Genomic DNA, 23,167 nt, shown 5'->3' on the forward strand with positions numbered 1-23,167 from the left:
TCCCTCCCTGGCTAGCGTTTCTCCTCTGTTTCTGGAGGAATGAAACACCAGCTAATTGAAATAAATGAACTGGGAATCCAATCAGAGTTGATTACATCTGCTGTGGTGGGATGTTGATTGCGGGCTCATTGAGTGAATGTTGCAGAACTAGGCGGTAATGAAGAGACTTGTTTGTCTATTACACTGAGTGGTGAGAGGCCGATACAAACATCTCTCTCTCTCTCTCTCTCTCTCCCCCTCTCTCTCTCTCTCTCTCTCTCTCTCTCTCTCTCTCTCTCCCTCCTTCTCTTCTTCTCTTCTCTACTCTCTCTCTCTCTCTCTCTCTCTCTCTCTCTCTGTGTGTCCCTCTCCCAGATACAGCCTAGTCTTTTTAAAATAGTTTTTTTTATTCGCTTTTCACAAACACGTTTTCATTCAGGCAACAGATTATTAATCATACTCAAATCCTTAGAATAACTGTACAGTATATAAATGAGTTGGACAGATACTATACACAGGGTGTGGAAGGACGGGGCGGGAATTTTACTGTACTGAATTGTTTAAATACTAAAAGACAGTGTGAGGAGGAGTAAGCTGGTAAACTGCCTGTACTGTTTATGTATTCAGGCTGGGAGACCAGCCTGCAGGTTATGTTGGAGAGATGTTGTAGAGATGTAAAGGCACTATGTTGTAACAGCGGCTGTCTTGGGAGTTTTAACGCTTAAAGCGAAAACGTGGAACTTACCCCTAACCTACCTCTGGTACTGTAACCTGCATACCATACAGCATGTTGGAGTGTGTGTACTGTAGTGTCCAGTCCTACAGTACGATATGATACTCCCTGGCTCAGAGAGCATTCCTTACCCATCATGCACAGCTTTTGCAGCACAAATAACTTGCACCCTTTCTCCCTCAAGACACACAACAACACAAATGTAGTTGACATAAAACAAAAACATTTTCTTTAGCACCACACATCATAACAAAATACATCATAAAAATGAAAACACATAAAACAAATAAACAAATACATGACTGAGGTGGAGAACAGGACAGTGGATAATAATAGTACTTTTTAAAAGATGCTTGAAAACAACGACATGTGAAATGCTCCTTGATGTAACAGACAAATGGAGGACTGGAGAAAACACTGTTAATATCCTTTTTAAGAACAACATGCTCTGAAACTCATTCTCGGGCTAAAACAGCTCCAGCTCAACCATTAAGGCCTGGAATACAGAATGCTTGTTTTCCGTAATAAAATGGACGCCAAACTGACACAAATAGGAAATGAAAACATGGAAGGCCGGAAAGTCATATTATCAACAGCGTGCAGAGTAAACCAGTCCGATAAGGAAAGCAACCTTCTCCATTCAAGTAACCATTGGGCTCAACAGACTACTAGTAACATGGTATTGTGTGCTCTTCTCAAGGTCATTCAGTGAGTGATCTGCAGTTGAAGGGAAAGCACTGAGCAAAGATATCATTTCTATCATACAGTATGTTCAACCTTCTAACTAACACAGGGAACGTTGACAGATGAAATAGACTAGTATGGAATTGACATGCTACTGATGTAGGATCTTTCATTTGAAATGTAAAACTTGTAGTGTATTTGTAATTTTTACTTAGAAATTTCAGACTTGATTTTCCCTTATGAAAAATGTATCAACCCCAACAAAAATGTCCATTCATTATAATCCACATAATAATTCACATTTCCTGTTGCTGCAGGATTATTTTCCTGCTGTAGCAAACTGGCTCAAATGAAGATCCTACAACCGTCGATACTGCGGTACACCACCAGTTAACAAGAACTGATGTCCTTATACTGCAATATGATATTATCCTACTGCAATCCAGGCATGCTAATGAGTATGCTAGTGTCTCCTGCTAATTCCACTCCACTCTCATCATAATCCCTCAGGTAGCAACTCATCTCATCTGCATCCCAGGCCTGGCAAAGACAGTGCCACTCAACTGACCCATACCACAGATGACAGGCTAACCCCATGCCTCAACATGGGAGGGATCTGCCTGTCTTTTTAAATTGGTTGTTGTCAAGTGGAACAAGAGACTACTTCTAGTGAATCTAATTACAGCACACTCAAAAGGTGAGCGAAGAAAAGAATGCCGATAAAGAAAAAAACACTACAAATTAAATATATCTAATTGGATGAATTCCCTTTGATAAATGTGCTTTGTTCCTTCTTGCCTTTGCTCCTCTACTCACCATTGGTTGTTATTGTCACGGAAACAATGAAACCTCACGTCCCATTGGCTGTTTGAGAGTCTTATAACATATGCCACAAACCTACCACATATACGGACATATAATAATAAATATTGTGTGTGGAAACAACAGTGAAGTCCAGTTTCTTTCATTGGTAAGTTGTTGTGCAGGTCAGTTCCGGTCATTCCTTGGTTGGTTGAGACAACGTTAGTTAACCGTTGTAACATACTGGTCCCACGTGGAAGCCAAATTTTTGGTTGTTGCTTCCAAAGTCTGAGGGGGCCACGTCTATGACTGGCAGCAGCTCTGCTCTGGGGGAGTCGATCTCCAGGACTGTCCGCTCCTGTCCCTTACGGAACTACAGCAGAGACAAAGAAAAAGACAGCAGAGTTGAGGATACACTGTGCCTGCTAACTTGCTAGATTTCATTCCAACTCCAATCCTATCTATACCATACTCAGATATCATATGATGAACTGATTGTGATCAGCTGCATGGCCTTATCGAATCAAACAGCAGCTGACAAAATATTGGTCAAAACATTAGCATTGATCAAAACATTAGCATTTGTCAAAACATTAGCATTGGTCAAAAAATTACCATTGGTCAAAAAACATTAGCATTTGTCATAACATCAGCATTGGTCAAAACATTAGCACCAATTACAGTAATTCAGTCATTCATTCATTTTCCTTTGTCTCTGCATGGCACCTACCTGGCAGCCGTCGTGTGTTGCCTGGATGAAGGGGTTCTTGGCCTGGCTCATCTCCTCGTCGTTGCTGCCCCGGAAGCGTATGGCGTGTTGGTGGCTGCGGGTAGTGCTGTCAAACCAGCCGGCAGAGTTCTGGCAGGAGTAGGTGAAGGTCTGTCTGGCCGTGGCACTCAGCAGTTTCAGGAAGGTCAGCTGGACCACGTGGACCGGGTTCCCATCAGAGTCACTGTACTGTAACTGGACCAGAGACACACAGCATATCAGAGTCACTGTACTGTAACTGGACCAGAGACACACAGCATATCAGAGTCATTGTACTGTAACTGGACCAGAGACACACAGCATATCAGAGTCATTGTACTGTAACTGGTCCAGAGACACACAGCATATCAGAGTCATTGTACTGTAACTGGACCAGAGACACACAGCATATCAGAGTCATTGTACCGTAACTGGACCAGAGACACACAGCATATCAGAGTCATTGTACTGGAACTGGACCAGAGACACACAGCATATCAGAGTCATTGTACTGGAACTGGACCAGAGACACACAGCATGTCAGAGTCATTGTACTGGAACTGGACCAGAGACACACAGCATATCAGAGTCATTGTACTGGAACTGGACCAGAGACACACAGCATGTCAGAGTCATTGTACTGTAACTGGACCAGAGACACACAGCATATCAGAGTCATTGTACTGTAACTAGACCAGAGACACACAGCATGTCAGAGTCATTGTACTGTAACTGGACCAGAGACACACAGCATATCAGAGTCATTGTACTGTAACTAGACCAGAGACACACAGCATATCAGAGTCGTTGTACTGGAACTGGACCAGAGACACACAGCATATCAGAGTCATTGTACTGGAACTGGACCAGAGACACACAGCATGTCAGAGTCATTGTACTGTAACTGGACCAGAGACACACAGCATGTCAGAGTCATTGTACTGTAACTAGACCAGAGACACACAGCATATCAGAGTCATTGTACTGGAACTGGACCAGAGACACACAGCATGTCAGAGTCATTGTACTGTAACTGGACCAGAGACACACAGCATATCAGAGTCATTGTACTGTAACTAGACCAGAGACACACAGCATGTCAGAGTCATTGTACTGTAACTGGACCAGAGACACACAGCATATCAGAGTCATTGTACTGTAACTAGACCAGAGACACACAGCATGTCAGAGTCATTGTACTGTAACTGGACCAGAGACACACAGCATGTCAGAGTCACTGAATGAGAACTAGACCAGATATGAACCACATATTAATATAGACCACTTGAAGCAACCGGGCTCCCGTCACTGCATGATAACTGGACCAGGGGAAAGAAACAACTCTCAATGACCATTTCAGTCACATGTGGAATGTCCATACCAAATAGCAGTACCAATGCATTTGTAGTAGAGCATCTGGTAAAGCACTATATACATCCAATCTATAATGGCTAGGGCCAGGAGTTTTCCATGACCAAATAACCTGGGCAGGAAAACCTAGCTGACAGAGGTAATGCTGGCACAAAACCAAGCTGACATAGTTAATGGTGGCACAAAACCAAGGTGACAGAGTTAATGCTGGCACAAAACCTAGCTGACATAGTTAATGGTGGCACAAAACCAAGGTGACAGAGTTAATGCTGGCACAAAACCTAGCTGACAGAGTTAATGCTGGCACAAAACCTAGCTGACAGAGTTAATGCTGGCACAAAACCAAGCTGACAGAGTTAATGCTGGCACAAAACCTAGCTGACAGGGTTAATGCTGGCACAAAACTAAGCTGACAGAGTTAATGCTGGCACAAAACCAAGCTGACTGTCAGTCGTTGCTAGGAGTGGTGGTAGGAGTCAGGCGCAGAGAGCAGAGGTAAGGAACTGTGTGTTTATTCAATAAAAACACAACACGATCGACGCCAACACAACGGGCGTGAAAAATGCAAAGTGCCCAAACAACAGGTGCACAGCATGCATGAAAATAGAACAGTAGTAGATCGCCACCACATCCAAATACAAAACACAACCTGACGCTAAATAATCCCGCACAACACTGGGCGGGCTAACCAGGCTTAAATAACCAAAATCAAAAGACAAATGAGGAACAGGTGCAACCAATAAGACAAACCAAACGAAAAGGAAAAAAGGATCAGCGGCGGCTAGTAGGTCGGTGACGACGACCGCCGAGCGCCGCCCGAGCAGGCAGGGGAGCCACCTTCGGTGGGATTCGTGACAGTACCCCCCTCCTGACGCGCGGCTCCCGCAGCGCGCCGCCACCGACCTCGAGGGCGACCCGGAGGACGAGGCGCAGGGCGATCCCCATGAAGGCGGTGGAACTCCCTCAGTAGTGGAGGATCCAAAATGTCCCTCCTGGGTACCCAGCACCTCTCCTCCGCGCCGCACCCCTCCCAGTCGACGAGGTACTGTAGGCCCCGCCCCGAAGTCTGGAGTCCAGAATGGCGCGTATTTTATACGCCGGGGACCCCCCAATGTCCAGCGGGGGGGAGGAACCTCCGGCACCTCACCTTCCTGCATGGGACCAGCCACCACCGGCCTGAGGAGAGACACATGAAACGAGGGGTTAATACGGTAGTAAGATGGAAGTTGTAACCGGTAACACACCTCGTTTATCCTCCTCAGGACTTTAAACGGCCCTACACACTGCGGGCCCAGCTTCCGGCAGGGCAAGCGGAGGGGCAGGTTTCTAGCCGAGAGCCAGACTCGATCCCCTGGTGCAAACACAGGGGTCTCACTGCGGTGCTGGTCAGCGCTCTTCTTCTGCCGTCCACTCGCCTTTGTAAGTGCGTCTTTGACGGCTCTCCAGGTGTCCTTCGAGCGCTGCACCCAATCCTCCACCGCAGGAGCCTCGGTCTGGCTCTGGTGCCATGGAGCCAGGACCGGCTGGTAGCCCGACACGCACTAGAACGGTGACATGTTGGTTGATGAGTGCCGTAGAGAATTCTGGGCTATTTCTGCCCATGGCACGTATCTCGCCCATTCTCTGGGCCGGTCCTGGCAATACGTCCTTAGAAACCTACCCACCTCTTGGTTCACCCTCTCCACCTGCCCATTACTCTCGGGGTGGAAACCCGAGGTCAGGCTGACCGAGACCCCCAAACGTTCCATGAACGCCCTCCAAACTCTGGACGTGAACTGGGGACCCCGATCAGAAACGATGTCCTCGGGCACCCCATAGTGCCGGAAGACATGGGTAAACAGGGCCTCCGCAGTCTGCAGAGCCGTAGGGAGACCGGGCAACGGGATGAGACGACAGGACTTCGAGAACCGATCCACAACGACCAGGATAGTGGTGTTCCCCTGTTATACGGGAAGGTCAGTGAGGAAGTCCACTGATAAGTGTGACCACGGCCGCTGTGGAACGGGAAGGGGGTGTAATTTCCCTCTAGGCAGGTGTCGAGGAGCCTTGCTCTAAGCGCACACCGAGCAGGAGGAAACATAAAACCGCACGTCCTTACCCAAGGTGGGCCACCAGTACTTCCCCCTCAGGTTCCGCACTGTCCTCTCGATCCCAGGGTGACCCGAAGAGGGGAGATTATGGGCCCATCGAATCAATCGATCACGGAGACCAAGCGGTACGTACTGAACACCTGTCGGACACTGCGATGGTGCAGGTTCCGACCTTAACGCCCGCTCGATCTCCGCGTCCAACTCCCATACCACCGGAGCTACCAAACACGACGCCGGAAGAATGGGAGCCGGATCGATGGCCCTCTCCTCGGTGTCATATAGGCGGGACAGTGCGTCGGCCTTCGTGTTCAGTGAACCTGGCCGATAAGAGATGGTGAACCGGAAACGGGTAAAGAACATGGCCCACCTGGCCTGACGCAGATTCAGTCTCCTAGCTGCCCGGATGTACTCGAGGTTATGGTGGTCAGTCCAGATGAGGAAAGGGTGCTTTGCCCCCTCAAGCCAATGTCTCCACACCTTCCGAGCCTTGACCACAGCTAACAACCCCTGTCCCCCACATCATAGTTCTGCTCCGCCGGCCCTAGCTTCCTAGAGAAGAAAGCGCACGGGCGGAGTTTGGGTGGCGTGCCCGAGCGCTGTGATAGCACGGCCCCCACCCCAGTCTCGGACGCGTCCACCTCCACTATGAATGCCAAAGAGGGATCCGGATGAGCCAGCACTGGAGCAACGGTAAACAGCTCCTTCAGGCGACTGAACGCTCTGTTCGCCTCTGCTGACCAGCGCAAGCGCGCCGGACCCCCCTTCAGCAGTGAGGTAATGGGAGCAGCAACTTGACCAAAGCCCCGGATAAACCTCCGGTAGTAATTGGCAAACCCTAAAAACCGCTGCACCTCCTTTACCGTGGTCGGAGTCGGCCAATTACGCACGGCTTTAACGCGGTCATCCTCCATCACCACCCCCGAGGTGGAAATGCGATACCCCAGGAAGGAAACGGCTCGTTTGAAAAACTCACATTTCTCAGCCTTGACGTACAGGTCATTCTCCAGCAGTCGCTCAAGCACCTTGCGCACCAGGGAGACATGCGCGGCGCGGGTGGCGGAATAAATCAAGATGTCGTCAATATACACCACCACCCCCTGTCCGTGCAGGTCCCTGAGAATCTCGTCAACAAAGGATTGAAAGACGGCTGGAGCATTCTTTAACCCGTACGGCATGACGAGGTACTCATAGTGGCCCGATGTGGTACTAAATGCGGTTTTCCACTCGTCTCCTCCCCGGATACGCACCAGATTGTACGCGCTCCCGAGGTCCAGTTTCGTGAAAAAACGCGCGCCGTGAAATGATTCCACCGCCGTAGCGATGAGAGGTAGTGGGTAACTGAACCCTACTGTGATGGAATTTAGACCTCGATAATCAATGCACGGACGCAACCCTCCATCCTTTTTCTTCACAAAAAAGAAACTCGAGGAGACGGGTGACATGGAGGGCCGAATATACCCCTGTCTCAGAGATTCCGTGACATATGTTTCCATAGCCAACGTCTCCTCCTGTGACAATGGGTACACGTGACTCCTGGGAAGTGCAGCGTTTACCTGGAGATTTATCACGCAATCCCCTCGTCGATGAGGTGGTAATCGGGTCGCCCTCTTTTTACAGAAGGCGATAGCCAAATCGGCATATTCTGAGGGAATGCGCACAGTGGAAACCTGGTCTGGACTCTCCACCGTCGTCGCACCGATGGAAACTCCCTTACACCTGCCTGAGCACTCCTCTGACCACCCTCTGAGAGCCCCCTGTCTCCACGAAATATTGGGATTGTGATTGGCCAGCCAGGGAATCCCCAGCACCACCGGAAACGCAGGAGAATCAATGAGGAAGAGACTAATCCGTTCCCCATGATCCCCCTGCGTTACCATGTCCAGTGGCACCTTGGCCTCCCTGACCAGTCCTGACCCTAATGGTCTGCTATCTAAGGAGTGCACGGGGAAAGGTTGGTCCAATGACACCAGGGGAATCCCTAGCCTTAATGCGAGCCCACGATCCATAAAGTTTCCAGCTGCGCCTGAATCGACTAGCGCCTTATGCTGGAAAGAGGGAGAAAACAAGGGGAAAGTTACTAAAACGAACATGTGACCAACAGGGAGCTCTGGGTGAGGTTGGTGCTTACTCACCTGAGATGGACGAGGAGTGCTCCGCCTGCCATCCCGATTCCCAGAGGAGCTCCCCCAGCACCTGTCGGTAGTGTGTCCTCTCCGACCACACTGGATACAAGGGGAGCCTCCTCCTCCGGTTCCCCTGGACGCGGCCCCCCTAGCTCCATAGGAATGGGAGCTGGAGGACCTGGAGGTGGAACCAACAGGGCCCCGTCTGGACGCCCGCGCGCAGCCAGCAGATTGTCAAGACGAATGGACATGTCGATTAGTTCGTCTAGCGACAGGGTAGTGTCCCGACAGGCTAGCTCACGGCGGACGTCCTCCCGGAGGCTACACCGATAGTGGTCCATCAGGGCCCTGTCGTTCCACCCCGCTCCAGCAGCCAAGGTCCGGAACTCCAGAGCAAAGTCCTGTGCGCTCCTCGTCTCCTGACGCAGGTGGAACAGCCGTTCACCCGCCGCCCGGCCTTCTGCTGGGTGGTCGAACACGGCCCGGAACCGGTGGGTGAACTCAGGGTAGTGATCCCTTGCCGAGTCTGGGCCATACCACACTGCGTTGGCCCACTCCAGGGCACGTCCCGTTAAGCAGGAGACGAGGACGCTTACGCTCTCCTCTCCGGAGGGAGCTGGATGAACGGTAGCCAGGTACAAATCCAACTGTAGCAGGAACCCCTGGCACCCCGCCGCCGCTCCATCGTACTCCCTGGGGAGAGCCAGGCGTAGGGCTCCGGGTCCGGACGTCGGTGGAGGGGTAGATGGTGGAGGAGGAGTTGGTGCTGGGGATGCGGTAGGGAGGCCACTCCTCTCCCATCGGTCCATCCTCTCCATCATCTGCTCCATCGCTGAGCCGATTCGGTGGAGGATGGTGGTATGGTGAAGGACCCGTTCCTCCATCGATGGGAGAGGAGGGGAGGCTGCTCCTGCTGACTCCATAGCTGGTGCGGGATTCTGTCAGTCGTTGCTAGGAGTGGTGGTAGGAGTCAGGCGCAGAGAGCAGAGGTAAGGAACTGTGTGTTTATTCAATAAAAACACAACACGATCGACGCCAACACAACGGGCGTGAAAAATGCAAAGTGCCCAAACAACAGGTGCACAGCATGCATGAAAATAGAACAGTAGTAGATCGCCACCACATCCAAATACAAAACACAACCTGACGCTAAATAATCCCGCACAACACTGGGCGGGCTAACCAGGCTTAAATAACCAAAATCAAAAGACAAATGAGGAACAGGTGCAACCAATAAGACAAACCAAACGAAAAGGAAAAAAGGATCAGCGGCGGCTAGTAGGTCGGTGACGACGACCGCCGAGCGCCGCCCGAGCAGGCAGGGGAGCCACCTTCGGTGGGATTCGTGACACTGACAGAGTTAATGCTGGCACAAAACCTAGCTGACAGAGTTAATGCTGGCACAAAACCAAGCTGACAGAGTTAATGCTGGCACAAAACCTAGCTGACAGAGTTAATGCTGGCGACAGCACTATATCCACCCTGGTGAACAGAGGAACGCTAGGACCAATTGTGTTACCATGAACCTTTTCGCTCTCTTAGAAATCTCACAACCAGTGTTTCATTAATAATGTAACAGGAGAGGAGGGGACAAAGGTCACAATAATTTGCCTAGAGAGTCAGAATAAGAGAGTTGTAGAGAAAGAGAGTTAGTGGGAGAGAAAGAAAGAAAGAAAGAAAGAAAGAAAGAAAGAAAGAAAGAAAGAAAGAAAGAAAGAAAGAAAGAAAGAAAGAAAGAAAGAAAGAAAGAAAGAAAGAAAGAAAGAGAAAGATAGAAAGAGAGAGAGAGCGAGAGCGAGAGAGAGAGAGAGAGAGAGAGAGAGAGAGAGAAAAGGACACAATGGCGTGGGTGTGAAAGAGTCAGTGAAAGGGATTGGGATTCTGTGTTAAGAGATGTCTGGTCAGGTGCACATGAAAGACCAGTGCTCAAAGCTCTGAATGCTCTTCAATGAGAGTCCACTGCTGCCAATGGCTCTGTGTGACTCACTCACTTCTGCAGGCAGAAAACACAGTTATCATACATGGGCACATACATGAACCCTCTATTGGACAGTAGGTTCTATCACACACATGCTCACACACATGCTCACACACATGCACATCTACTCAATTATACACATGAATATTATTCAAATGCACTCCCTTTAAATTAATATAATTTACCTGGGGTTTGGAAACATTTAAATGAATGGCAGCAGTTGAAAGTGGTCAGTACCTGTTTGCCTTTCCTGTATTGACTGAACCAGCTTCCTGGCTTCTCTTTGTTCCAGGCTGCTAGCTTCACCTGTTCACAAGAATAGAGAAGGAAACAAGGAATCTCTGTAACACAGGCTTCTGAGGAGGTATCTTAATTTGATCACTCTGTTGTTGCGGAGAATTTCCTGCACAGCAGGAAATACCAATTGTAGTGTATTAAAGGTTTTAAAAGGCTTCTAAAGTGTGTGATTTCCACTTTAAAATTGATTTGCCATTATGAAAAATGTAACAGAAAATATATCAACCCCTAAAAAATATCTATTAATTATAATCCACATAATAATTAACATATCCTATAGCTGCTGGATTATTTTCCTGCTGTGAAAAATAGGGTCAAATCAAGATAGTGCATCTGTAAGACACCAGTTGATCTGAGGCCAATGAATATGTACTGTACACTACTACAATGTTCTAGTTAGGTTGATGTGAGCAGACATCAAGGTAGTTTGAGACTCACAGTTTCAATCCTCTTGTCAGGGTAGAGACAAGTCTCTCCCTCAGCGGTGAAGTTACAGAAGACCTTGATGGAGTCCCTGTGACATCCCTGGTTGGGGTCGATCCAGTATTCACCTGGGACAGGTACGGAGACAGAGACAGCGGTGTCATTTCAATACGGGACAGCAGATCAGGCAAGAGAAAGGGGAAGACATGAAATCATAGAGTATGTATGATGTAACAGGTAATTATACTGGCTATTGGAGGATTTGGTGGCTCATTTGCTCAATCAAATACAGTGCCTATAGAAAGTATACTCCTCCTTTGGGTTTCTTCACATACTATTGTGTTACAAAGTGGGATTAAAATGGATTTTATTGTCATTGTTTGTCAACGATCTACACAAAATACTCTGTAATGTCAAAGTGGAAGAACAATTATTTAGATATATTTTTTTAAGAATAATGAAAAAGAAAACACTAATATAACTTGATTAATTAGATAAATACTCACCCCCCAGAATCAATACATGTTATAAACACATTTGGCAGTGATTACAGCTGTTAGTCTTATTGGGTGAGTCTCAGAAAAGCTTTACACACCTGGATTGTGCAATATTTGCCCATTATTCTTTTCAAACTGCTTCAAGCTCTGTCAACTCTGTTAGCTGGATCATGGCTAGAAAGCCATTTTCAAGTGTTGCCATAGATTTTCAAGCAGACTTAACTCAAAACTGTAACTTGGCCACTGTCTTCTTGGTAAGCAATTCCAGTGTAGATTTGGCCTTGTGTTTTAGGTTATTGTTCTGCTGAAAGGTGAGTTGCTATCCCAGTGTCAGGTGTAAAGCAGACTAAAGCAGGTTTTCCTCTAGGATTTTCCCTGTGCTTCATGCTGTTTCTTTTCATCCTGAAAAACTCCCGACTTTGCCGATGTCTAGCATACCCATACCATGATGCAGCCACCACCATACTTGAAAATACGGAGGCAGTGACTCAGTAATGTGTTGTGTTGGATTTTCCCCAAACATAAGGCTTTGCATTTAGGCCAAAAAGTGTATTCCTTTGCCGGGTTTGGTGCTTTGTTGCATACATATGCATGTTTTGGACTATTTGTGTTCTTCTTTTCACTCTGTCATTTAGGTCATTATTGTGAAGTTACTACAATGTTGTTGATCCATCTTCAGTTTTCTCCCATCACAGCCGTTGAACTCTGTAGCTGTTTTAAAATTACCAATGGCCTCATGGTGACGTCCCTGATCAGTTTCCTTCCTGTCCTGCAGCTCAGTTCAGAAGGACGACTGTATTTTTTTATGTGTCTGAGTGGTTTAATACATAATCCACAGCATAATTATTAACTTGATCATGCTTAAAGAGATATTCAATGTCTGATTTGTTATTGTTACCCATCTACCAATCACTGCCATTCTTTATGAGGCTTTCGAAAAGCTCCCTGGTCTTTGTAGTTGAATCTGTGCTTGAAATTCAATACTTGACTGAGCGATCTTACAGATGTTTTATGTACAGTATGGGGGACAGAGAAAGGGTTAGTCATTATTTCATACAGAGTGAGTCCATATAACTTATGTGATTTGTTAAGTCAAATTTAGGCTTGCCTGAACAAAGGAGCTGAATACTTATGTAACGACTATATTTTAGTTATACAAAAATTATCAATTAGCAACAAAAAATATATAATTTTCTTTTCAATTTGACATTATTGAGTATTTTGTGTAGATCAATGACCAAAAAATAAAATTAAATCTATTTCAATCCCACTTTGTAACGCAACAAAATGTGAAACAAATTCAAGGGGGTGCAGATTTTCTATAGGCACTGTACATGTTCACGTCAATAAGAGTGCCAATGCAGGGTGATGAGGGGAGATCTGTGTGATACGAGGGTGATGAGGTGATGTGCTGACCGTCTTTGTAGCCATGCTGGATCATCATGAGCTCCTTGCAGGTGCGGGCGGGGCTCTCAAAGGTCCCCAGGGGCTTCCTCATCAGCTCCACCTCTGTCTTCATGGAGGTGAGGGAGGCAAACACCTCCTCCATGCCCTCTGCCTCCTCCAGCATGGGCTGGTCTGCCTGCAGGAACACCTCCTGCTCCAGATCCATCTTCATCCCTACCTCCTCGTAGGGAGCTGCGCCTCCTTGCACCATCCTAGAGTGCCTCTTCCTCTTCCTCCGGCCCTCGTGGTCTCTGATAGGTAGCAGCTGGACCATGGTGGCAGGCGGACCCTGGAGGGAAGGAACACAAATGGATGACAGATGACAAGAAACAACAGTGACAGAGAGAAACAGAAAGAGAAAGGTAGGGTGGATGAGAAGTGTGGAGGTGTGTATGTGGAGGACTTACAGGGGGTCCGGGGGATCCGGCGGGGCCAGTGTCTCCTTGGAGTCCGATGGCACCCTGAAGAAAAGAATGGAACAAAATCCTGCCTCAATCCTCCAGTCACCTGGAGCGATTCTCACACTAGTTTGCCAAATCCCTCTTTGATCCTGGCAGATATGGTTCAAGGGTTTATAGGATTATCCAGCTCTGTGCATCAGCAGTCTGTGGCCAAAGCCACTGCTCTCTACATGACACACTATGGTACTTTTCATAACATCACACCGCACCACTATATCCTATTAAAATACACTGTACCCACAGGAACAACACATCACTGTATGGGCTCACTTTTAAGGCCAAAATACATTTTAAAAAGTATAATGTAGAAAATTAAGCTGAACGATGGTTCATTTGGCAAGGCGAGATAACGGCTTGTCTGGCAGCATATGCTCCTGGCAGCTGCTAGCTATAGGCTGGTGTGTAAGGAGAGGAATGACAATATGGAGATACAGTCAGATGACTGGACTTACCAGGTCTCCTTTGGATCCTCTCTCACCAACTGCACCCTAACAGGGGAAGAGAGGTCATTTTGAAATAGGAAGATTCATATCAAAGTAAAACAAAGCCAACTATGAAGAGTTGAGTGGGGTGGGGGGACTGAGGAGGAGGGGGCACTTACAGAAAGTCCAGAGGGTCCTGGGGGGCCGGTGGGGCCAGGGAGGCCACCCTTACCCCCGTCTCCTTTGGTTCCTTGTGTGCCCTGATTTCCGGGCAGGCCTCTGTCTCCCTTCTCTCCCAGCTCTCCTGGAGGTCCGATCAGACCGATCAGACCACCGTGACCCTTATCTCCCTTCCTGCCCGGGTCTCCTTTCAAACCTGGCAGTCCTGGGGGTCCCTGGGAACAACACAAGATCACATTTACATTACATGGTTACACATGGGTGAAAAAATATAATTGACGTATCAGTGGAATTGACCCTATCAAGGCTACCTACCATATGTTATGTGAAAGAGGGGCAATAACAGTACAGTAGGTTGACATATGAACATGTAATATGCATGGGGTCTTACCATAGGTCCAGGGGGTCCCGTCTGGCCTGGGGGGCCATTTAACCCTTGCTCACCCTGCAAATGAAAACACAAATAGGGGTTAATCAATTCAACAACATGTCCCCAAGCCTTGTTGCTGGTTGTACTGAGATGCACCATGTATGTTGATAGTAAACCAATGACAGTTTATACTAAACTAATTAGGGAGACATGATGAGTGGAGCAGCAGAGCCACAGGCTACAGTAGAGGGAGATGTCTGTTTGAGTTAGAGTAAGGAGAGGAGAGGAGAGGGGGACTCACCCCGGGGCCTGGGATCCCTCGGAGGCCCTCTGGGCCAGGCTTCCCTGAATGTCCCTGGGGCCCCACTGGCCCTTTCTTCCCCACCAGACCTTCAACCCCATTGGTCCCCTAAAGGAATGAGAGAGAAGAACAGCATGACATGGTGGAGAGGAAAACAAAACGGAGTAAAACTGACATGTGTGGTGTACAATGCAGTAGCCTTTTCTTTTTGGGGATTTATTTTCTTCATATTTCATTAATGAGTTCAGTGTTGTTGAGTGTTCCACACATCCTTACCTTTGCTCCCTTCATTCCTTGTTTCCCTTCTTTTCCAGCAGCTCCCAAGTGGCCCTGGTGAGAGAGCGAGAGAGATAGAGAGAGAGAGACAGAGAGCGAGAGCGAGAGCGCGAGAGAGAGAGAGAGAGAGAGAGAGAGAGAGAGAGAGAGAGAGAGAGAGAGCAAGAGAGAGCGAGAGAGGTGGGGGAACATGAGGACAGAGTTTCAGCTGCTGGGGACAATACCCGAGTGCTTAAAAGCCTTACACTGCTTTTGTTCTTCTAAAACAGATAGAGGTCAATAAAATCCCTGAAGATATCCGAGTCTGTACAAATATACAACAATAAAGGCATGCACACAAGCCCCACAAACACTCTCTCCCTCTCTCACACACACACATCAACACTCACCCTTCTCCCGAGGGGCCCTGAAGGGCCCGGTTCTCCAGAGGCTCCTGGGGGTCCCTGAGGACAGCAGAAAAAAGGGTCAGAGTTGAAACACAACCACACACAGTCTCAAAGACAACAACCACACACAGTCTAAAAGACACAGGGAAGAAAGCACAGCATATCCATGAATAAGTCAAGCCTCTCTGTATGTGACAAAGTACAAAGGCAATACTATATCTTTGGTATGCATACACTTTATGTATGTGATACTGTTGAATGAGCTCAGAGAACATACACAGTTACACATGTTTATGCTGTTTGTATGAATTCCTGTGTGATGTAAATGCTGTACTGTACTTACGGCTTTCCCAGGATCACCGTTGTCTCCTTTTGATCCCGGTCCACCATCAACTCCCTGTTTCAACCAGAAACACACATTTAGAGGAGGAACAGAAGAATCAGTAATCTACTGCTGTCAACATTAGAAATGAATGTTCTTGGTTCTACAGGTGCTGTACTCACATTGATCCCTGCTTCTCCAGGGGGTCCAGAATCTCCTGGGAATCCAATGGGCCCCTACAGAGGACCGGGAGGGGTCAGTTACCAATGACTGTTAGTTACAGCAGCATCGCTTGAGATTAATCTAATTCATTGGCCTGCCACCAACTCAAGAACCAGTTGGTAGCCTAAAGGACTAGTGACTAGCAGATGAGTGGCCTACATAGAGATCTACTCACAGGGTTTCCTTTGGGTCCGTCCTCCCCTGGCGTGCCTCTGACTCCTGCAGGTCCTGCTGCTCCGGAGGGGCCAGAGTCACCCTTCTCCCCCAGCTCCCCTTTACCACCCTGGGGACACCATACAATCATACAGTTAGTGGTTGAGAGAGAGAGAGAGAGAGAGAGAGAGAGAGAGAGAGAGAGAGAGAGAGAGAGAGAGAGAGAGAGGATGACTTACAGCGGCACCAGTGTCTCCAACTGGTCCCGGGTCCCCAGCCTCTCCATCCTCCCCCTTCTCTCCAACGATCCCAGGCTGGCCCACTCCACCAGGCTGGCCAGCAGAGCCCTGTTACAACACAACATAACCACTTGAACCAACACACTGACAGGAGGACTGAAATAATAAATATTTCATCTAAAGGTTTCTTGTGTTGATGTTGTTTTGGGTGTCTGCGGTTCTCTGTCAGGGTGCTGAGACAGCAGCTGCACCATCATCACTAGGAGAAAATATTGACTGTTGTCTATGTGTGTGAGTTTCCTCTGTTTGTGCGATCTGAGTAACAGAGTGTGGAGTCAGTCTCTCTGTATCTCTGTGTCGGTGTGTGTCAATGTGGAAGTGTGTGCTGACAGTGAAAGCATCTCTCTCTTTGGTAGAGTGCACAAATTGGAACGTGTGAGTGAGTGGAAGACTATCATGCTTGCAGTGCAAGCCAGCTCTTCTATTTCCCAGACTCAAAGCTTCTCTTTATCCATTTCTCTTTCACAACATCACCTGTATCAATCCATTTATGGATCGCTCCATCTCTACACCCTTCTATTTCCATGGTACCATATGAATCCGACTTAGGTTCAAATGGTATTCAACATCTTTCAAATAGTCCCTGATTGAGCTTGGATAGGAAACTAGAACCAATTGGATAGTCCCAAAAGTACAAACCATCAAGCACTCCAGGCAAATGCTCAAATAAAGTATGTGATCTATCAAATGACATTTGTACCCAGGTCTGATGTGACGATCTGAATCCGTACCGCTGAATCCATACAAGCATTTCACTACACCCACAATAACATCTGCTAAATATGTCTATGTGACCAATACAATTTGATTTGACTTGATTTTTGACTACGTGTGTGTGTGGCGTGGCTTCTTTCCGTCTCTCTCTCGTGAATAATTGATTGGTGTGAGATGTTGAGGGGTTGGCCATTAATAGAGGTAAATATAACTTCCTCTCAGGGATGATTGTCTAATACTCCTTAATGATTTATAGAGCGGTAAATATAACTCCCTCTGAGGGATTACATTCTAATACCATTTAATAATTCACAACTCCAAACCGGCAGAGGGTCTGGGAGAGGGAGAGGGGTAGGGGGTAGAGAAGTGTGTGTGCCGTGTGTGAAGTAACAAGCCTATTGGTGGGTGTGTTCTGATAGTCAGTAGTGTAGATTTGAGTAGAAGTGAGAGCTGCGCAAAATAGTATACCGTCTTGCAACATAAACCAATCCAATACTGCAGCAAACCCAATGCATAGAAAGGTGGTCAGATAAGGTCAGAAATATACTGTACCTCTCCACCGATGGACCCCTGGGGGCCTCTGGGGCCATGTTGTCCTGGAGGGCCCTGAGGAGAAAATAAATTATTAGCCATTGGCTTGAGACAGCACATACATGCACAAGTACACGCAGACGCACACACCTCTATCCCAAAGAAAGTAGACTGTGTAACCCACCAGGCAGCTCCTCCCTGGGTACAGTGACTGTGTGTAACAGTATAGCTTCCGTCCCTCTCCTCGCCCCAACCTGGGCTTGAACCAGGGAGCCTCTGCACACATCAACAACTGACACCCACGAAGCATCGTTACCCATCGCGCCACAAAAGCCGCAGCCCTTGCAGAGCAAGGGGAACAACTACTTCAGGTCTCAGAGCGAGTGACGTCACCCGATTGAAACGCTATTAGCGCGCACCACCGCTAACTAACTAGCCATTTCACATCGGTTACATGTGCATGCTAGTCATTCAGTCTACTGAGGGCCTGGTGGCTGGTGCAACATATCCCCAGAACAGAAGCAGTCTCTATGATCATTACCTCACTGACATGATGAAGACACCACGAGGACAAGCCATTACCCTCAATGACACACAGAAAGGTCCTCTCTCTTTCTCCCTCCATCTCTGTCTCTATCTCCCTCTCTCGCTTCCTGTCTTTCACCCCCTCTCTCTGTACAGTATCTCCCTCTCTTTCGTTCCCTTCATCTCTCTCTCTCTCCCTCCCTCTATCCACTCCTTCTCTCTCTCTATAATGAGGAACCTCTAGTTATCTACAAGAACCCATTATCAGGCTACAGGGGAAATGAGAGTGCTCTAGCCAGTCAGTGTGATGGGATTCCACCCCTCTGTGCACCTCAACATGGACAACAAGCTATTCATCCTAACTGCACTGACTGCTCCCTTCCAGTCCAGAGTTAATGGTTAGCTGTGCTTCACAAACGCTGAAAACCCAATACAGTGAGAGACTGTACACACAGCACGAAGATAGACAGACATACTCCAGACACTACTACATCCACTATAGTAAGCACATATCCTATAATCCTGCTACTGGGAAGCTACGCGGGCATTAGAAGCTGCAATCCTGTGAACCACAGGAAAATGAGGCTTTCCCAGTGAGATCTCTTTCCTCCTTGCCCTCTCTCTATCCCCCCATATCTTTCGTTCCCTCTCATCCTCTCTCTTTCTCTTTTTTTTCCCTCTTCTGTTTTTTGTTCCGTTTTGACGCTTCCTTCCCCTCTCCCTAATCAGGCTGAGTGTGCTGTGGCGCTAGCTGTGTGTGTAGAATCTTATTTAGCATGTGTTCACGGTCTGTGGCATTCTGAAATGACTGTCACAATAGTAGGAAGATGCTCATTAGACAGGCCCGGCTCAGGCTAATCTGATTAGCAGCTGTCACGCTGCAGTCTTCCTCCTCAAACCACCTCCCTCCCTCCCTCCAGAGGAACTCCTTGTTACATTTAGACACAAAGCCCTAGTCCTCTCTGGATGTGTAGCTGGACGTGTCATGTCTGTTCTGTTCTGCTACACTTCAGTCACTCTACATGGAGCCAGACTCTAGACACTGCCTCCAAGAAGGGTTTTACTTTAGTTAGGCTTTATACCACAATGAAGATGAGAGACATGCTTAAGGAATGATCTTTGGTGGGAGAGTCCAGTGAGGCTGCCAGGTCAACAATAGGACATAGGGAAATTATGTCATTGTCCAATGGTATGTCCAGTACTCACCATCGTGCCCACGTGTCCACTGTCTCCCTTCTCTCCTGGGAGTCCTGGCATGCCCTGTAAAGACAGAGTATGGTTAGAGGCGCAGTAGTAGGGATACTGCAATGCTATCAGCTATGTGCTGTTGATGAGAGATGATACAGTCCACCTGTCAGCTATATGCTGAAGTAGAGAGATGGATGGTACAGTCCAACAGAGGGGTATCTCGTCTCCTCACCTGTAGTCCAGTGGGTCCTGTGGCCCCCTTGTGGCCTCTCGCTCCCTCGTCTCCCTTCGGCCCGTACATCCCCTGCTGGCCCCTCGGCCCCGGCTCCCCATCCACACCCTGAAACACACACAGAGGTCAGTGCTGTACACACATACAGTACACACAAACACACAATAAAGACAGATACATTGAATAGACGTACCGGTAACCCTGGATGGCCAACAGGTCCCTGGATTCCAATAGGTCCTGAAGGGCCCTGGAGAAGAGACCGAGAAACAGAGATGCTGTTGACAGTATACTGCAAATCAATCATACACTGCAGGAAAACACTGCTGTGTCGGGAGCTCAAAAAACACAACTACTGTGAAAATGCAACTGTTGATGGTAGCTGTTTGTGATTGCTTGGCTTCTGAAAGTGTTAGACAATATTTTGAATAGTTTGATAGAGCTGCCAGGGCTAAGATAAGATAAAGTGCATGAAGATGCACAGTGCATGCTAACTAGACCATGAAGAAAGGCTTATAATGCCTAAAGCTGAAAATAACAGCTCACATACAGTAATATACTGTACAGTTAATTATAACGGCACATAATTACCTCAACGCTCAATTATAAACCCTTTCTCATTTATTGAGTCATTCATTTGAATTATCCTAGTGATAGCAGCTGATGACGGGGAGGATACTGGCCGGTGCTTAATACTGTGATTGGTGATGTCATATCCTGTCAGGTGTGTAATACTTTGACTGGTGATGTCATATCCTGTCAGGTGTGTATGTGTAACCGATGTGAAATGGCTAGTTAGTTAGCGGTGGTGCACGCTAATAGCGTTTCAATCGGATGACGTCACTCGCTCTGAGACCTGAAGTAGTTGTTCCCCTTGCTCTGCAAGTGCCGTGGCTTTTGTGGCGCGATGGGTAACGATGCTTCGTGGGTGTCAGTTGTTGATGTGTGCAGAGGGTCCCTGGTTCAAGCCCAGGTTGGGGCGAGGAGAGGGACGGAAGCTATACTGTTACATATGCCGCATTCAAAACAACTGGGAACTCGGAAACCTCTGATTTCAGTGCGTTCAAGACAACTGGGAACTCTGGGAAAAAACTAGCTCTGACTGGGAGAAATCATTTTGAACGGATTTCCAAGTCGGAAACTTTCCGACCTGTGAGGCTTATTTGATCGAATAGAAGTTTCGTAATGTTTAGGCTGTTACAAGTGTACTGATATAAGTGGATGCATTTGGCATTTCGGCAACTTTGAGAAAAATTACTTAGTGGCTGTTGTTCACACTCGTATCTGCCCTCTCATTGGCTAGAATGGTCCCACCTGATCTCGCCTTCCTTCAATCATTGAGGACGTATTGTTAGAGTGGTCACTCGGCTATATTGTTAATATTGGTAGTACTGTGTCTGGTGATGTCATATCCTGTCAGATGTGTAGTACTATGGCTTGTGATGTCATATCCTGCCAGGTGAGTAGTACAAGAGATACTGGATATAACGATGAGATGCTTGTGTCTCCGCTCTAACAATGGGATTCGTTGTCCACAGAGCGGAACGGCGGGCTGTCAAGCTCCCACCTATTGCTCTCTTTGGATTGGTGGATACATGTTGTTAATTGAATACTTGTTTGAAACTGAGGTTTGGGATGTGGAACTGGAGACAAGTGGGACTGCAGGTAGATTGTATGTTTTAATATTCAATAAATATTCAATAAAAAAAGTGCGTCACACTTATAACAGCACACGCGTAACAACCTAAGCATTATGAAACTTCTATTACATCAAATAAGCCTAACGTATCAAAATAGCAATTTATGTTTATCTTGACTAAATTCAAAACTTTGATTGCCCCCCACACAAAAACTCTTCACCTACTTAATAATTAAGGATCTGCTGAACATGGGCAGATTTGTGCCAGAGATAGGATCTTCCCCTCTCTCTCTCTGGTAGTGCTGTGTCTGGTGATGTCATATCCTGTCAGGTGTGTAATACTGTGGCTTGTGAGGCTAAAAGACAGTGTTGTGGTTGATATCTCTCCAGATGAAGACTCACAGATTCTCCTTTGTCTCCTTTACTGCCCTTCTGGCCTGGTCCTCCTGTCTCGCCCTATAGACAACACACACACACACACACACACACACGTTGCAGAGATATAGAGACACACACAGTAACCCATACACCTCCCACCCACACAACATCAAGGCCACTAGGTGAGTGGACTCCATGGCTAATAAGGACAATAGATCAATTGACTAGCAATAAAAAAAAACAGCAGTGCTTCAGGCCTTGAGGGCCAGTAGTTGGATTCTCCTAAGTTGTCCCTCTACAGTGGTATGGTTCCTACTGTGCTGTACCTGTGTACAGGTGTAAGTACCTTGTCTCCGTCCTCTCCTGGAGGCCCCACGGGGCCAGCAGCCCCAGGCAGCCCCACAGGCCCCTGCGCCCCGTCCTGTCCAGCCGGCCCGATGGGCCCCTTCTCTCCCTGGGGAACAGATGGATGAGGAAACACCGCCACTATTCTAATCTCATATTGCACCATGACATATTGATTAATAGATAACGCAGAAAGAGTGGAACATGCACACACACACACACATACACACACACACACACGTAAACACTGATTATAACATATACAGTACAGAGGAACCCACACATGCTGTTTATTTCTCAGTAATGAGCAGTGATGTACGTGTGTCCATTTAGAAATTGACACTAGCGTTGCATAAGAAAAAAAATGAATAAGGAAATGATCCAAGGTTCTTACTGGCTCGCCCTTTTCTCCCATTGGTCCTCCAGGGCCGACCCCACCAGAGCGTCCGGGCTGACCAATAGCACCAGCCGCTCCAGAAGGCCCTTTCTCCCCAGTGGCTCCCTGGGTAATGACACGACAGGGGAACAGAGAGGTAAGAGGACAACATCACATGATTCAGTCTTTCATTTAGTACACTGGTTATGATCTCCATGGTAACAGCCTCCCACTCTACATGTCCTTGTTGGCTATAGACCACATACGGACCAGGATGGGGGATGGAGGTAGAAATTAGGGGGGTAGCATGGGGAAAATGGGAATTAAACAATTGCTAAATGATGAAATCCAATTTACCACTGTTCCTGACAGACCGGTGGGTCCTTCTCCTCCTTTCAGTCCAGCAGGGCCCTAGAGAGAGGCAAGCATACAGAGGTGAACCAATCAGAGCCTTCATCACAGGACTCCAACCAATCAGTTTCCATCCCACTGTCAGAGTATACAGTTATCAGATGGTCCACCATCAGTTAATTCAAGTAAAGGACTTAGGGTCAGTTTCCCAGACCCAGATGAAGCCCACTCTTGGACTAAAAAGCAGCATGGTCAATGGAGAATCTCCATTAAAAAGCTAGGAAACTGGCCTTCAGTGATTTTCACATAAAACACTGGGTGCTATACAA

General features: G+C 47.6%; 1 protein-coding gene across 2 annotated transcripts in view; it reads right to left on the reverse strand.

Moving 5' to 3' along the window:
- Window positions 1–367: 367 nt before the first annotated feature.
- The window catches only part of LOC106601277 (collagen alpha-1(XI) chain), an 83,312-nt gene continuing 60,512 nt past the window's right edge, over window positions 368–23,167 (reverse strand). For both annotated transcript variants that reach the window (XM_045715123.1, XM_045715122.1), the window contains 24 exons: window positions 22,845–22,898; window positions 22,506–22,613; window positions 22,113–22,220; window positions 21,791–21,844; window positions 19,946–19,999; window positions 19,753–19,860; window positions 19,539–19,592; window positions 17,829–17,882; window positions 16,503–16,610; window positions 16,286–16,393; window positions 16,071–16,124; window positions 15,910–15,963; window positions 15,570–15,623; window positions 15,181–15,234; window positions 14,905–15,012; window positions 14,625–14,678; window positions 14,233–14,448; window positions 14,084–14,119; window positions 13,578–13,631; window positions 13,141–13,459; window positions 11,243–11,355; window positions 10,745–10,813; window positions 2,928–3,161; window positions 368–2,570 (listed from right to left, as the gene is read on the reverse strand). In XM_045715123.1, coding sequence (XP_045571079.1) covers window positions 2,424–2,570; window positions 2,928–3,161; window positions 10,745–10,813; window positions 11,243–11,355; window positions 13,141–13,459; window positions 13,578–13,631; window positions 14,084–14,119; window positions 14,233–14,448; window positions 14,625–14,678; window positions 14,905–15,012; window positions 15,181–15,234; window positions 15,570–15,623; window positions 15,910–15,963; window positions 16,071–16,124; window positions 16,286–16,393; window positions 16,503–16,610; window positions 17,829–17,882; window positions 19,539–19,592; window positions 19,753–19,860; window positions 19,946–19,999; window positions 21,791–21,844; window positions 22,113–22,220; window positions 22,506–22,613; window positions 22,845–22,898 — 2,376 coding nt within the window. In that variant the 3' untranslated portion in view covers window positions 368–2,423. The remainder of the gene's footprint in view (window positions 2,571–2,927; window positions 3,162–10,744; window positions 10,814–11,242; window positions 11,356–13,140; window positions 13,460–13,577; window positions 13,632–14,083; window positions 14,120–14,232; window positions 14,449–14,624; window positions 14,679–14,904; window positions 15,013–15,180; window positions 15,235–15,569; window positions 15,624–15,909; window positions 15,964–16,070; window positions 16,125–16,285; window positions 16,394–16,502; window positions 16,611–17,828; window positions 17,883–19,538; window positions 19,593–19,752; window positions 19,861–19,945; window positions 20,000–21,790; window positions 21,845–22,112; window positions 22,221–22,505; window positions 22,614–22,844; window positions 22,899–23,167) is intronic.

This window comes from Salmo salar, chromosome ssa03 (assembly GCF_905237065.1).
Source record: "Salmo salar chromosome ssa03, Ssal_v3.1, whole genome shotgun sequence".
NCBI classification, from domain to species: Eukaryota; Metazoa; Chordata; class Actinopteri; order Salmoniformes; family Salmonidae; genus Salmo; species Salmo salar.